A 16,689-nucleotide genomic window follows, 5' to 3' on the forward strand; every position below is an offset into this window, starting at 1 on the left:
TTATCTGCCTGTCTGTCTTCAGGTTTACATCCCCCCCCACAGCCTCTGCCTAGGGAAAGGGCAGTCTTTCCCTGCAGTGGGAACCAAAGCAGCCGACTTCATTCTCCTTTCCCCCGTATGATCCGCACAACTACCCTATGAGGTGTGTTAAGGTTGAAAGTGTGTGAATGGTCCATAATCCCCCAGGCAGCTTTTAAAACATGAACCTGGGACCTGCACACCATCTGTGGCAGTAATGGGGTGACTACTGGCACCTTTTCCTATCATTTTTTGCCTTGTGGTATTCTGCTTGTGGTGTGATCTGTCTTTTTTGTGGTGTGGCATGATTGTGTTATTGGGTTTGTTTCTTTTGAAGGGGAAGTAATGTGTTGTGAGTGAGGACATATTTTACCTCAGAATACAGTAGGCCACATATGCGACAATTCCAACTGTCTTACGGGGGGGGGAGTTTGAGGTGTGGAATGGAGTGAAGTCCAATCAGCTTCCATATTCAAATGACCTTGAAACGCTGGCCCAGTCAGAGAAGAGTGGGCTGACGCAGCCCAGCCGTAGAAGCCCCGTCCCTGCGTTCAGTCTGCAGATGGTCCTCTCCTGTCAGAGGCCCAGAGCAGACTGAGCAGACTGAACTCGCCGGGGCTGACGTGGGCGGGACTACACAAAGCAGCCAGTCAACTCAGCCAGCGTCTTCTGACAGACAGTTCAAGCTTCCAAACACTGTTGGTGTGCATTGGAATGTTGGGGCCCACTACGGCTTTTTATATAAGGGAGAGATACAGTGCTGCTATTCTTCTTCTGTTGCAAAATCTGTTCAGTTTGTGTACCCTGAGGTCTAAAACTACCAGAATACTATTAAATGTGTGGTCTCCATTAAAAATTTAATTACACATGCATACATTTTAGGGGCTCTGTTGCTACAATTACCATAAATAACCTATCTTTCTCTCTCTCAAAGACATCAATGCACTAGCCTGAGTCTACAATATAAGGAACAGCCATCAAACGCTGTATTACATAACCACAACATAAAAGAAATAATCATAGATGTAAAGTCTCTTCCACCAATTCCTTGTAGCTATCCCAAATTCCACCCACTTTAATGCAAAATGTACATACATGAATAATGCTGGACCAAACCAGGCTCAAGGTAACCAAGTCCGCCCACCACAGGAAAAGTTCTAGCGGTATGTATTCGGATGACTACAGACTGACAAAGTACTGCTCACACAGAGTTTATCCTCAAGTGTTGCATGTATACATTGCTTTATAGCAGGTATGTCCAACAGGTAGATCGCAATCTACCAGTAGATCGCGGAGGGGTCAGGGGTAGATCACCAGCCCCACTTAGTCTCCTGGTTTGCTTACCAGTAAATGACAGGTGCATTATAAATGGGGGGTGGGGGTAGGCGGTGGAACCCAACTTTAGTGTGTTAAAATCTAATTTGAAACGAATTTGAAACTTTATTTTCATGGTAGTAGACCGCCGGCAATTTTGGCCGGAAAAAATAGATCACTACCTGTTCAAAGTTGGACATGCCTGCTTTATAGGACTGTACAAACCAACATAAATAATGCAATAAATGTTCAGCAATCTGAGTCCACATCAGACACAGTGGAAGACAGAGTGGGAGAGGAAAAGGAGTAAAAGCAGAAGCAAAGGCCTTGACTTGCAACTAGCCTTCCTAACTAGGATTCTGACCGTAGCTTCAATATTCTGTTGTTACTTATCTACAAGACTTCGTCTATGCTTGAATTCATGGGAACGATCACTGAATTTTCTCATGTTTTTTGGAGCTGCCTATTTATTTTGACATGATGGAGAACATTCTCTGCAATGTGCTCAGTGAAATGCTGTCTCAGTTGTTGCTGGAATCTACTAATACCAATATAGTTCTGTAATAATTATTACAAACCCTTAAGAAGGCAGTGTCCTTTTAAAAATGCAATATTCAACAAATATGCATCCCCGAAGTCACTGATATGGCGCACATAGTGGCAGGCCACAGGTCAGCCTATACCACAATGCAAGAACTGCTGGAACACCCTTAAAAGAGATTATGGGAATCAGGTTGCTTAGGTGGCTAAAAATCAAGTGCTATACAATGTACAGTCATATCCACCTTGTTGAGAGAGATGGTTACTCACACAAAGATGTTGTCTTTAGGCATAATATGACTTAAGCCTTCATCCATCTGGAAAATTTTGTGGAATCTGTGATTATAAACATCTGTCACCATCATCTAGAACAGCAAAAATTAAGAGTGGAAGTGAGAAAACCCAAGTATGATACAGTCAAGTTTCTTTCACATCAGAAAAATAAGGAATAATTTCTCTCCAGCATTTTCAACAAAAGTCTCTGCAACACTGAGGGGTTCTTTATCAGTAGTTCATGAGATACCTACAATTAAGATCAATAAAACAACAAATAGTGACCAATAACAGGAATGCCCAGTATCTTGGCTATAAGGAATTTAGCCTCCCTGGATACCAGGACTTAGGTTGGAGAAGTCATTCAAGTCAGGCAAATTCATTACATATTCTCTAGAGATGTTCTAAAATGCAAGCTTTTTGGCACCAGACCTTTGTTTGTATTTTAGAATTAATCAATGATTTTACCATTTGACTCTGTAGTTGCTGCTGTATTATGTTACATTAAAGGTTCTACTTCAGATACAGAGTTCATAATGAGCTTGTTAACAGCCTCAAAATGAGCAACATTCTGTTAGAAATCCTCTGTGGTCTACCACATTAATAACCGAGTTATGAAAGTATGGAAAATTGCTCTCATGTCTAAACTGCCATTTCAAAACAGAATTACAAATCCAGAAGATACAAGGGCTGATCAGTTCATAAAAAGATGGGCTTTGTTTATAATGCCATGAGATCAATAATGATCGTGGTTCTTCAGGGTGTTTTAAATTCATTGTCATGAGCGATCCTTCTATATTCTTTCGCCATCTTCCTGTAACTTTTTTAAACATTTATTTTGTTAGAAGAGTTCAGCCACTGTTTGCTTGTCACAAAAACGGAGATTGAAATTAAAAGAACATTCAGAAAGCATACTTTTACTAAGCCAAACAACTGGTTGCTGTAATAGCTTGCCAAAGAAACAATATCCTCAAGGCTTTAAGAGGCCCAGACACGAAAGAATTCAGAAATGCTAGAAAGGAAGGATGCAGAAAAATTAGCACACTACTTTTCTTCCTAATGGGGATCCAAAGTAGCCTATTTATCATTCACCCTTCCTCCACTCTGTTCTTACAATAACTACCCTGTGAGGTAGGTTCCCTGCTGGTTTCTGAATGCTGTGATTCCTCCTTATTTACCGTTTGTGTTCATTGATTTTCTCATGCAGAGCTCAAACTCTGTCCATTGCAAAAAGTACAAGGGCATTATTGGCACATGATGGCATTTATTAAACTGGATGATGTGCAAGTCGATGTGCCCAGGATGGTGTAGCTGATATTCTTACATTCAATAACAGTTACAGTTCTACAGGACCCACTTTTTAGAAATTTTAAGTAGCATGTATCATCAGACTGTAACCTTGTATCAGTTAATTTTTACTTAAACTATTTATCCTATTTCATTATTTTGCTTTTCTGTTTGAACTTCTGACCTCCATGTGGATATCAAGCATTTTAACATATTGTAACTAGAATCAAACTGCTCATTTCTTTCCCTAAAAACAAAATTTAACAATTCTTTAAAAATAAGCTTGTAATGAACAGCCTTGGCTGAATACGAACAGAAGGATTAAAAAAAGACCTTGAGTAATTTCAATATTGTGCAGTTCCTGGCCAAATGTGCATATCTCTCCATCAGCAGAAATTGATCCAATAAAAATGTCATTTTATACATTAAACTAGCTTTTAAAAATGCCCTTATAGTTTTCTGACTAATATTTTAACATGTCTAAAACAGAATCTACACATTTAACTGATCATCATAGTTTATTCTTACATTTTCTGCAGGGATGCCGGAAAGTTTTGAGAGTGCATCACACAGGTCAGACACAGCCCCCATCATTGGCACAACTACCCGATACTGGAAATAAACAGAGAATTAAAATTTAAACTAGGCAAAATAAACTCTGGCATGGAATATACACTAAACAAAAAAAGCATCAATAATCCTGTTTATGTAGTGGGCTTTCTGTTTGTGTCTCGGAGAAGCTACAGAGACGTGCTGAACTGGCCCACTTTGGGGGGTGGTCTAGAGGCTCCTGGTAGGGGCCTCTGAAATCAGTGAGGCGCATTTTTGGGTCACTCCTCTCAGTTAGCCCGGGTGTAGAGAGACCCAAAGACAGCCTCGTTCACCTGGTGGGTACAGCAGCCATTCCGGCTCTCAGCTGTGTGCAAGGGAACGACCGAAGATAGAAGAAGAAAGAGAATCTGCCTGCAATGTTCTCAAGAGTAGACTGAGAATTATAACTAAAGGTTTAAAGGTCTCCCCTCCAATGCTCCCTCTAAGCTGTGGAGTCTTGTGAGCAAGAATTCGACTTTGTGAGCTACTGGCATTAAAGCTGAGAGCGATCGAATTGGCTATTGCATAAATCCGTTTGCTCTGGAGCCATCCTTCCTGACCTAAGACAAAAATCTGTGAGCTGGAGGCTAAAAAACTGTGAGCCAACTCACACTAACTCAGCTTAGAGGGAACACTGCTCCCCTCTTTATCTGGTTGTAATAAATACCATTACAGAAGGAAATTTGGAGGAGGAGGTGGGGAGTGAGAGACAGTGTCTAAAGCCCATCCCCCCCCCCCTTTCTCTCTCTCTTTCTACTTGGATTTACTTTTCGCTCTTTGGGGGTTTTTTTCCTGGGACTGGGAAAAGCTATAATTGAAGGAAGAAATAAGTAATAATCATTGTAAAACCAAGAATCCCACTGTGGTTTTTCAGTTAAACTAGTTTGCTTTTTTGTTTTAGGTTCAATGTAACTTACTCTGCAGAAAGAATAAGAAAAATACCATACCAGATTCTTACTGAAGAACATATTTATGTTATGTATCCTGTTTTTAAACTTCAAGTTGTGCCATTATAGCAACGGATCCCTTTGCTTATTTCCTTCTCTATACTATGTCATTGCCACCTTCCTTAACACAGCAGGTTTTTCAGATGATTCCAGCAATTCATCATCACCTTCAATGCTCAGAATTGCCAGGAATCCACTTTAAAATATAAGCAGTATGCCATCATAACATGTATTAACACCACTTTTTTTTGCTGTGAAGTTTTTCCTTTGTTTATTTAGTTTTTTGGTTTAAATACTTCTGCCACCTAGAACTAAGCAATCTGGCTGCCTAAATGAATTCTAAAAATCAGCATGATTGAAGTCACACTCTACATTGAGGAATATGTTTTATGGCCTTTTAAATACTTAGGTTTTGACTGAAATTAGACAAGGTGTTAGAAGTATCTCCAAAACAGTATTTTTTAACTGATAAATAAAATTTGGGAGCTTAACTCGTTCCACCCCACACACTGTTTTTCCCGACTTCAATCACCTCCTAGAATTATTACTGGAAGAAAACTATGGACAGCCTGTGATATATACAAGATATTATGATATTCTAGATGGGTTGTGAAAGCTTCCAAGGAAACAGCCCTCTGTTTGCCATTCAGAAGACAGCAATCACAACAGCAGAGGGAAAGCCCAAGACATTAGCCCTCTCTGTGCCATTCGTACTGCAATCATCTGACTCTATCAGTTTCCCATAACTGTACCAATCTTCTCATTTCTAATTTCTGTTGATACAACTCTGAGATTTGTTTGTTGCCTTAAGCACAATAATGGAAAGCAGGAAACAAATTCAATAATAAAATAACAGAAAAGACAGCCTATATATTTCCCCCCAGAAGGCAAATAAGCAGCTCCAGATGTCCATTTGGAGCAGAGGGAAAGACAGATCATATAGGAGGCAACATAAAGACCTCAGGTTTTTGAGACCTTGTAGATGTACTGTAAGTTTGGGCAGACAACAAGGGCCTAACTCTTTTAAGTCCACTAAGCTTGGAAATACATCCTTATAGGGATGCTGCTGTACGGCTGGAGTGACTCTACAATGGTTTTATGAAAGTTTCCACTCCTTCTCTCTAACAACAAAGTGGACAGAATGTACAGATCAGTAAAACAGCAAAAAAAAAAAAAAGGGAAACAGCACGTAACAGCTAATTTACCTCTTTAACCCCCAATAATCCTCACTCTACCCAGAAGCCACTGGGCTGAAGAGGAGAAAAAGCAAGCAGTTTGCTTCCCTACAGTCTAATGGAGTAACATACTCCTCAGATGCATTATTCCCCACCCAGTTTCCAGAAGGGCTTTTACAGACATACGTACAGCATGGGAATGTAACAGACTCCCTTTCCAGGGATATACTGTGTTCAGGTTCTGGGCTAAACGAGGAGCCACACTAACCTCATACAGCCAGCACTACTGTGTTATAGATTGGGAAGAATGTGTTAACGGTTTCCAGAGAAATTTCTTAATGGCCTCCGTGTTTGTTCCCCATTTTGGTTGACTAAAACATTTCCCTCAAAGAAGGTAATGCTATTGGCAAATATTCACAGAAACATCTTTACTTACTTGGGTAGGTCTGCGCTGCGGATCTGCAAAGACTAAGAATACATCCATGGGTCGATCTTTCTTCAAGGGCAATGGAAGGGTTAAATAGCAAAAGGGATCAAAAGTCACAGAAACTTTAGAACACTTTGGGCAAACCAATGTGGATTTGAAAAGACCATGAAAAATATCGACGATAATCGAGTCATTACGCAGTTGATGGTTCTCCCATGCTTCTTTTGCCACCACCTGCAAGAGGAAAACACATTGTAGAAGAAGGTGTAAATCATTTGAAACAACGCAGGCAGAAATGTCTAGTAGTGCAGCTTTGTCAAAACAGGAAAGCCTCTCAACGGTGATGTACAATAACCACAGGCAGACACTGTTGTGGACCCTTGCAGGTGCCACAACTTACAGTTGTCTGCAGGAAATCCTACAGTTCATCAGTATACAGCTAATCTACAACTAACGTACAGACAGACTAGATGGGCTGGCTGGAGATCAAGGTGCCTAACAGAGATGACCAAGCCATAAGACAATACTAGAAACAACGGCTAGTCTGCAAACATACATGAAATTGGTTAGACTATACCGCAGTGCAGTTGCCAAACTTGAGTAATAAGTTGCTTTCTGCAAAAGTTTGCCTCATTTCTAATGTTTAAGACATTCACATGAAATACTGAAGGAATGAACAAAGCATGTCTTTAATTTGTGCTTAACAAAGTAAACTGTATTGACTGAGAGGGAAACAGGCTATTTCAATATGGCCTCAGGAACAGCTGCTTACTTGGTAAAGGGAGAGAAAGCTTCTGGCATTTTAAAAAACTTCCCCCCCTTCCTTCCCCCTCAGCTGGAGAGTGGAGAAACTGTAGTACTGAGGTAACCAGAGCAGAGGTCACTGCAAAGCAGGAAGGACTGGAAGGGGAGGGGGGATACCAACAAATTGGAGAAGGCTCAGCAGAAGAGACTGGAACATTTCTGACTTATTTACTTAAAACAAAAGATGTATGAACATGTGGCAGTTTTATAAACAGATAATAGGGTGCAGCATTCTGAAAACCTGGGTCATAAAAGCAGGTGGCTGGCCTCAAAGAATCATCAGTAAATCAAGGGACTACCTGGGCTCAAACACTTGAGAAAAGACACCTGGGAGTGACTGTGTCAACTGCGGAGTCATCTTCTCATTCCAGAGGTCAACCAGGGCACTGACACAAGCACCAACCATATCAACAGGGAAATCTCCTAAACACAAGGGTGTCAAACTCACTGGAAATGTGTTATTTAAAGTTTTTAAAATCTTTAATTGTGTTTGTCTGTGTTCTTTATAAAGTTTATATCTCCACTACCTGGCATTACCTTTTATGACACACATGGCTCGGCCCGACAAGGTCTCATTTATGTTAGATCTGGCCCGCATAACAAATGAGTTTGACACCCCTGCAAAGCCATTTGGATCTATTTTGCTCCGGGGCAGATAATTTTAATAGATCCACCCACCCCTGCAGAATCATGGCATCTCTGTAAGTCTAAATCCAAGCAAAGAGTGTTCTGTCCATTACACAAGAAACATCAATTCCTCCACCCTCAGATCACATTTCCCCCACCCAGAACAAAATACCAAATCATACCAAGTGACCTGCACAATTTGTAGGACCAGTTATTACTGTAGCCAAATCAGTTTACCCTCCACCAAATACTTGGAATAAAACTCTCATCCCACCCTCATAGGCCACTCCAAAGGACTGGACCCACAATGAAAACCCCCCACAACCTATACCTGTAGTATGGACAGTTCTAAGGAAGAGTACCTAAGAAGGTGGCTGTTTAGAGAACATAGCTGTCACATAATGTGAAAAACTTCTACCCAGGACTCCGGAGAGCTGCTGCCAGTCAAATCAGGCAATGCTGACCTCAACAAGCCAACAGTCACATAAGCCAAGTACACATAAGAAACGAACGTGCAAACTTGGGGCTTATCCCGAAGTTTTCCAAATAATGGCCTGAAGGATCAGAACTAAGACAACAAAGTGAAGATTTAGAATCCCTGCTAGAAGAATATTTTAAAAATCTGTATCATTCACTTTTCAGTCACTACTTGGGAACACAAAGTCACAAACAGGAACCTTTGTATTAGATTACTGAAGAGGGAAAACAATAGATACATGTGCTCAATGAAAGACAGGGAAGCTGGATAGGCAGGAAAAACTGATAGGATCTAATTTCTCTCCTTAATTTTGTAACTTCTGTGCAGCAATATAACAGCAACTCAATTCCAAGAAGACTGTCTTTATACTGACCACATCAGGCCTGCCATTAGCATCTTTCAACTCCAAATAAGGTTTCTTCTTTACTCTGTTTAAATCTTCATGTAAACCATCTAGAAGAAAAGCCAGAAGTTCTTGGGAATCTTGTTGCTGATATCCCGAAAACTGAGGTGCAAATCGGCCCACCTGGGTCTAAAATTAAGGGGGGGAAAGCAGAGTAAATGTTAGGAAAACTGCAGATAAACTGCAACAAACTTGTTAATTCTGGTTTCATTTTTGTACAATATAAAGGTTGTACTCTAGCTTGTTTACATCAATGGCTCGAAAGCGGAGAGAACACCAAGGCACATCAGATCACTGGATCAGTTTTGTTAATCACCACTGCTATTTCTGGATGGAGAATATGCATTTTATAACCCACACTGCTGAATAAGATCTAATGGGGTACATTTCTTTACCTGTTTCACCACACAGTGCTAACAAGTGTTTAAACCTAAATGCCTTGCTTCTGTCTGAGCCCCTTCTTTATCCATAGTGGGAAGGGGAACAGTTCTCCACTGTAGAGCATGCTCCTCTGATGTTAGGCAGTATTCTGTTCACTGAAAGATAATCTGTATTTCATGAACAGAAGCACCTAATGCCAAAAGAATTCAAGGAGGACTTGGGAAGGGGCCATGGATCAGTGGCACAACATCTGCTTGGCATGAAATGTCTCAGGTTCAATCACTGGCATCTCCAGTTAAAAGGATCAGGTAATAGGTGGTATCAAAGACCTCTACCTGATGCCCTGGACAGCTGCTGCCAGTCTGCGTAAACAGTACTAACCCTGATGGCCCAATGGTCTGATTTAATATAAGGCAACTTCATGTGCTTGTGTGCATGGGTCCCCACAACAGAAAACGGTACAATTACGAACAAAAGCAAAGTTTGCAATCCTAGTCTACACCTATCATTTCTCTAAACTACTTCAAAGCAGCTCAATGTTCAAGTAGTTTGAGAGTGATGTAAACTTGTATCCCATCATCAAGCCTCAAAAAATATTTTTTAACTTTGACAACTAGGGCATCATAATACTAGGGAGCCCTTTTACGGCTTGAAATTCTTTTAGGTTCAGCCTGAAAAACTTCCTTGCCAAAAGCTTTTTTTTGAGATTTGGAAACTGACTCCCCTGAGGTGTAGTATGAAAGCTTTACCTAGTGAGCATGGCAGCATAAATGTGAATCTAGCCACACAGTGCTTGCAGAATGTCCACTTACTTTGAACATGCGGGGAGCCACATGAGAGTGCCTGCCGGACCACATCTGTTTGATGAGCTCTGCATAAGCTTCTGCAATTTCTCCTCTCATTCCAAGAGGATTGTCCTGATTTATTTCAGCTTCATATTTATCTTCCAGGAAATAGTCAGTCAGTGGAGGGGTATTACTCAAACACTAGAATGACGTCCAGAGAGAAAAAAAGGCTATGTAAGAAAAGTTATGCCACCCTCCATTTTCATCCTACAGCAAACTAGAATAATACTACAGCAAAAAGAAGAAGTAGCCCCCCAAACAGGTGGCTTACCTGTAATTGCTGTTCTTTGAGTGGTCTATGCAGTCACAACTGTGGAATTTCAAGTGCACACACAGAGCCTACCCTGGAACTTACAAAACTTTGAGTGCAAGCTTCCATACCCAGAACAACTGCTCGTCATCTGCAGCCAGGGTCAGCAGAGCTGTGCTCTTCCTTCGGGTTAGATAAATTACATATACCTGTTGCAGGGGAGGCCTGGGTGCATCATGTGACTGCACAGACAACCACTTGAAGAACACCATTACAGGTAAGCAGTCTCTTCTCTATGGCTCTGTACATCACACAGATTGCATGCTAGGACGCACAAGGTAGGTAAATATTTATTTATTTATTATATTTATACCCCGCCCATCCTGCGAACAGGCTCAGGGCAGCTAACAAAAGCGGTACAATGTACCTAGTCAGCATAACCATAAAAATTTAAAACTACATAAAATACATACTCATTCATATACATGTAATTAACAATTAGCAATAAAGTACTTGCAGTGCTAAAAAATGTGATGGCGTGCTTTCAAATCTAAATCCATGTTGTTCGATCATCTTCCCATGAACCGATGGGCCTAGCGATACATCTGGGCCAGTCCTAGGATCCAGAAATCCAATAGGATCATTGATAGTAACAGTAGTGGCGGCTCCTATTTAAAGGCCTGGCGGAAGAGCTCTGTCTTACAGGCCCTGCGGAACTGTAATAGGTCCCGCAGGGCCCTGATCTCCTCCGGGAGCTCGTTCCACCAGTAAGGAGCTGCCACAGAAAAGGCTCTGGCCCTGGTACTGGTGAGCCTTGCATCCTTGGGGCCCGGAATAGTCAAACGATGTTGGGCCCCTGACCGTAGTGCTCTCTGGGGTACATAAGGGGAAAGGCAGTCCCTCAGGTAGGTCAGTCCCTGGTCACGTAGGACTTTAAAGGTAAGCACCAGTATGCTATTGGCAGCCAGTGCAGTAACCTAAGCACAGGCTGGATGTGCTCCTAACGTGGGAGATCCATCAACAGCCTGGCTGCAGCGTTCTGCACTAGCTGCAGCTTTCGGATTTGGGACAAGGGCAGCCCCATGTAGAGAGCATTACAGTAGTCAAGTCTCGAGGTGACCATTGCATGGATCACTGTCGCCAGGTCGTGGTGGTCAAGGAAGAGAACCAACTGCCGAACCAGTCGAAGATGATAAAATGTCGATTTAGCTGTGGCCGCTACCTGGGCCTCCATGGTCAAGGAGGCATCCAGGAGCACCCCCAGACTCCTAACCTCTGACGCTGGCACAAGAGTGCCCCATTGAAGGCTGGGAGCGGGACCCCCAACCCTGAACCGCCACAGCTCAGGCACAGGACCTTCGTCTTCGCCGGATTCAGCTTCAACCGGCTCAGCCGAAGCCAACCAGCCACGGCCTGTAACGCCCAGTCCAGATCTTCCGGTTCGGAGTCCGACTGGCCACCCAACATCAGATAGAGCTGGGTGTCATCAGCGTACTGATGGCAACCCAACCCATACCTCCACGCCACCTGGGCAAGTTCCTCCCTTTGCTGTCAAGTCGTAGCCGATTTATGGTGACCTGGTAGGGCTTTCAAGGCAAGAGACATTCAGAGATGGTTTGTTTGCCACTGCCTGCCTCTTTGTAGTAACTCTGGTATTCCTTGGTGGTCTCTCATCCAAATACTAGCCAGGGCTGACCCTGATTAGCTTGCGAGATATGATGTGATTGGGCTAGCCTGAGCAATCCAGGTCAGGGTGATGTAATATACCAACGAGATGTTGCCTGTGACTGAACTGAACTGACTTCCCCCTAACAATGGGATAAAAAGCCTGAATTACCCTGAGTGTAGTGAGAAGCTCCAGCATACTAATGTGCATTGCAGCCTCTCTGTGAGTCCAATGGATGATCAAATGTCTCTAGCAGTGTCCTCGACATCCCCAAAGTGACATATCTATCATCGATGTGACCTGAGGTGATGTCTTGATGATTCTGGTGCCCCTTAAATTGTTTTGATTGAGCCACCAAACAAGAGAGTTTTGTGCTAACCTTGGTGCATACAGAACAGTCAACAATTTTTGAATTTGCGGTCTGAAACCAAATTTGCAACAGTCTCATCTTCAATCTTGCATGTGTTACAGCTGTGGGCTTGTAACTCTGAAAACACTGACAACAGGTTATATTCCAAATTCTATGGCCATAACCTAGTATGATTATTGGTTTCTGAGAACTGGGGATCAAGGTCTGTCCACCACTCCTGAGTCAAAGACCTCATTCAGACAATGGTGTGGCCTTGGTATGTTGTGAACCTTGAGTCTTTGAAAAGGTCCACTTTATAGATGAGCTATACAATCTCCTACTTGGAGATCTGTCAGCAGAGTTGACATACATCCTCCCTTAAACTTACTCCATGGTCACTGCTTCAGTAGAAAAGAGCAAGAGTCCAATAGCACCTTAAAGCCTAGCACAGTTTGTGGCAGGGTATGAACTTTTGTGAGTCACTGCTCACTTCTTCTTACTGTTTGTAAGGACCATGTAAGAGTCTGAGAAAAGCCCATTAATTCTGCTGTGGAGTGAAGCTTCTGAACTCTTTCCAGTTTCCCCACTCAATAGTCTTCCCCTTCAAAATGTGAGTCCTGAATACATGCTTGGCCTCATTGGTCAAAGTCACGGATTTCACCCAAGCAAGGTGCCTGAGTGTCACTGCTCCTGCTAATATTTTAGAATTACTGCCTGCAATATGATGAAATGTTCTTATCCGCTGTGTTGTTAACTTGAATGCCTCTGCTTGAACCATGAAGCCTGACTCTGTGTTCTGAAGATGGTGAATCACAGGTAACATGCAGTTCTGCAGTACATATTGATACCTAGCCATACATGCTGCATCATTTACAATCCAAAAAGAGAGAGGAGACCAGCAGACAAATTTTTCTGCTCACAGCGTTCATTCTCTCGCCCTTTATGTGAGTAGGTGCTGCATGGACTTTTTGCTTATTTTTAGACATTGACACCTCTACTACAATCTAATGTTGGTACATGATCTACAAATAGTCTTCCTGTTATACTCTACAACTCCTGTTGTACTCTATACATGCCCTCCAACCACTGTCCCATAAGTGGTGCTTATGCTGACTTGTCCCACGCACCCTTTGTAACCTGGAAAAACTGGCAACGCCATTGGACAACATAAGGTTCCAATCCTTCTGTATGCAGATGATATGGTCCTTCTGGCCTTAACCAAGATTGGCTTGAGGAGACTCCTGAATAAATTGGGTGAGTAGTACTGCAATGTAGAAGGCTTGCAAATAAATTATGCCAAGTCAAAAGTTCTGCACACATTTTTGTCTTTGCTCAGGAAGGGATAGCTGCAGAGCAAACTAATTGATGCAGGAGCCAGATCCCTCGCTCACAACTTTCATGCCAGTCGCTCACAAAGGAGAATTTTTGCTCACAAGACTCCAGAGCTTAGAGGGAACATTGCCACTGAGTACTGCAATGTAGAAGGCTTGCAAATAAATTATGCCAAGTCAAAAGTTCTGGTTTTTAGGAAACGCCCAAAGACATCTACCTGGAGCATTCTTGACACCCAGATTGAACAATGCAGCACTTATAAATATCTGGGTTTAACGTTTTCTGAAACTCTGTCCTGGCGCCCCCATCTTACATCATTAAAAGCTGCTGGTATGAAGAATTTGGGGGCTCTACTGGTTCTACTTTTCTAAGGGAGGAGGCATGGTAGACCCAGTTTTTAAACTGTATGGGAGTAAGATAATTCCAGCCATGCTATATGGATCAGAGATCTGGGGCTGGGGAGATCAGATATTGTCCTCATTAAAAATAGTACAGAATTATTTTATGAGGCAGATTCTCGCCTTGCCAAGGGGTGTACCAGTGGCATTAATGAAGGCTAAACTGGGAATTACCTCATTGAATGGCAGAGTGAATGTCAGAATTCTATCCTATTGGAGAAAATGTTTAGAATGACCCCAGAATTCCCTGGGGGGTTTAAGTTCTAGTTTGCACCTGAAAGCCTCCAAGAGATTAGGTGACCATTTGGCCTCGATTCAATTGAAATTTTCAATTCCTGATGATCTATTAAGGAATAAAACCCAAGCACAGGAACTAAAGGAATGGATGTTCAAAAAGGATGGGCTTATGGATCAGGATGTGATGGCACGTTGTCTTACGGCACCATTATTCAAGTTTTTAAAAAGGGATCACTATAGGTCCCTGTATTTAGAGAAGTTAACCAGCCTGAAATTAAGATCGGCTTTTACAGCTTTAAGATTTCAATCCATGCCCTCAGTGATCAGGACTGGATGTTTTTTTGGTATCCCTGCCCCCCTTAGACTTTGTCTTTGTGATATAGGGGAAGTTGATGATATTGCACATTATATTCTGAGATGCCCATGGCATGAAGCCCCTAGGTAAAGTACATAATCCCTATTATTCTGCAGCCTAATAGATTCTCCGATCTGGATCTGGTCAAATTTTTACTCTTGGACTTTGACCACTATGTCTCTAGCAGAATGGCGCTATTTGCCTTAGCAACATGGAAAATCAGAATGAGTTTAGTATTTCATGCAAAGTAGAAGGAGTATAGGAGTATACTGACATTTTTTATTGTTTATATTACCATTTTATAGTCCGATGTATTATGTTATGGCCTATGGCTAAGACAATAAACTTATACTACTAGACTTTCCAAATTTTTAGTTTGCCTTTTTTCAGAAGCAGTGTAAACACTATGCTCTTAGTATTTTGCTCCAGCAAAATTCTCCTCTCCATCTCGAGCACAGGTGCTCCCTCAAGGCCAATAAGAGAACACCCTGCCTCATCTCTTGATCCCAAGAATGTGACTTGCTAGAGCATCATAATGAACAGGATGGGCTGTAGCATCTATAGCTCCTCCATGAAGAATATTCTCAGTCCCAAGAACAACAATTACAATAGATTGGTTCCTAGATCCTCCTCCAAACATAAAAGACAAAGTCTGTGTCTGTATATGGATGGAACTTCCCCCCTGCAGGGAGAACAATTCTTAAATGTTGTATGCTGCACCATAAGCATGCAGCCCACACCTAAGTAAAGTTTTCTTTGATATTCTCTTTGACAGTATTTAAATAGATAGGCTGAGAAACTGACAATGTGAAGGTCCCTCTAGTGGCTGCTGCTGTGGTGGCTAAAGAAGAACTGACAGGTAAGCACAGCTCCACCCTCATGCAGTGAGCAGCCACTGAGGGTGGGTAAGTTTGCACTCAAAGTTTTATAGCTGTTATAGGCTCTGAGGTAGGCTCTGCATGTGTGCTTAAGATCCCGTATCTGTGATGCATAGTGACCATGAATAAGAACTACCATGACCCCTCCCTTTAGAGGAAGTGACCACCTGCAGAACACCATCCAAGACAGAAGGTTAATGCTCCCACTGGTCTTATTGGAATTATGACTGATCATTTGGTTTTAAATTAAATTTATGCACTGTGATATTTTAACTGAATTGTATCTTAAATATGTTGGACTAGATGACCCTGGAGGTCCCTTCCAACTCTATGATTCTATGATACACTGCCCTGAGCCCTACGGTAGAGGGTGGTTTAGAAATTTAATAAATACCAAGAAGAACTAATATATATATATATATATATACACACACACACACACACACACAATTCCATACACACACACATAATTCCACATACATATACATAATTCCACTGCTTGTTAATTTATGGCCTGCATGTCGGTATTGCTAAAAGAAGAGAGGAATAATATGGATTGGGTTTATTTCATGCCTATGTTTATGTAGCTTTTCAAGCAATAATGAAACCTAACAGCTGGAGTTATATGTAGATAAAACCTAAGGATCAGTTACTATACCATTCAAAATATCTACCAGCTCTTTACCTGTAATGCAGAGTTCATGAAACATGTATTTCCAAGGTTACTGAGCCCACAAAGACCAGGTTGTGTCTGAGGAGGGCTCTCCCGGTTGTTGAAGGAGTTGCAAGAAAAGCTAGAGCCTCTGAAAGAGAAAAGAGGCACAGGAGTGGAGTGGAATGGAATCACAGCTATCAAATTATTCATAAACATATGGAAAAGGCAAGTTCAGTTCTACTATTGTTAACCAGAAATAGGGCCTTCTATATGGAATTGCCTAGACTGTGGAACTCCCTCACTACAGCTCCTCCCATTACTCAGTTTCAGAAGCTAGGTTAAAAAAACAAACAATTTTTTGTCCCCCCACCCCAGGCTTTTGGGTGATTTTTCTTCATCAAATTTATATAGCGATGATTGGAAGATGAACGTCTGCAATAAAAGCAAGATGGTATATAT

At 41.9% G+C, this 16,689-nt stretch overlaps 1 protein-coding gene across 1 annotated transcript in view; it reads right to left on the bottom strand.

Annotated features, from left to right (window-relative positions):
* The window catches only part of USP4 (ubiquitin specific peptidase 4 (proto-oncogene)), a 60,196-nt gene that overhangs the window by 22,826 nt on the left and 20,681 nt on the right, over nucleotides 1–16,689 (bottom strand). Inside the window, exons 8-13 of the mRNA XM_015407415.1 lie at nucleotides 16,261–16,378; nucleotides 10,078–10,251; nucleotides 8,855–9,013; nucleotides 6,582–6,806; nucleotides 3,961–4,044; nucleotides 2,143–2,237 (exon numbers count right to left, since the gene is read on the bottom strand). Of these exons, the coding sequence (XP_015262901.1) occupies nucleotides 2,143–2,237; nucleotides 3,961–4,044; nucleotides 6,582–6,806; nucleotides 8,855–9,013; nucleotides 10,078–10,251; nucleotides 16,261–16,378 (855 nt within the window). The remainder of the gene's footprint in view (nucleotides 1–2,142; nucleotides 2,238–3,960; nucleotides 4,045–6,581; nucleotides 6,807–8,854; nucleotides 9,014–10,077; nucleotides 10,252–16,260; nucleotides 16,379–16,689) is intronic.

Source organism: Gekko japonicus, unplaced genomic scaffold (genome assembly GCF_001447785.1).
Source record: "Gekko japonicus isolate JY-2015 unplaced genomic scaffold, Gekko_japonicus_V1.1 scaffold298, whole genome shotgun sequence".
Lineage (NCBI taxonomy): Eukaryota > Metazoa > Chordata > Lepidosauria > Squamata > Gekkonidae > Gekko > Gekko japonicus.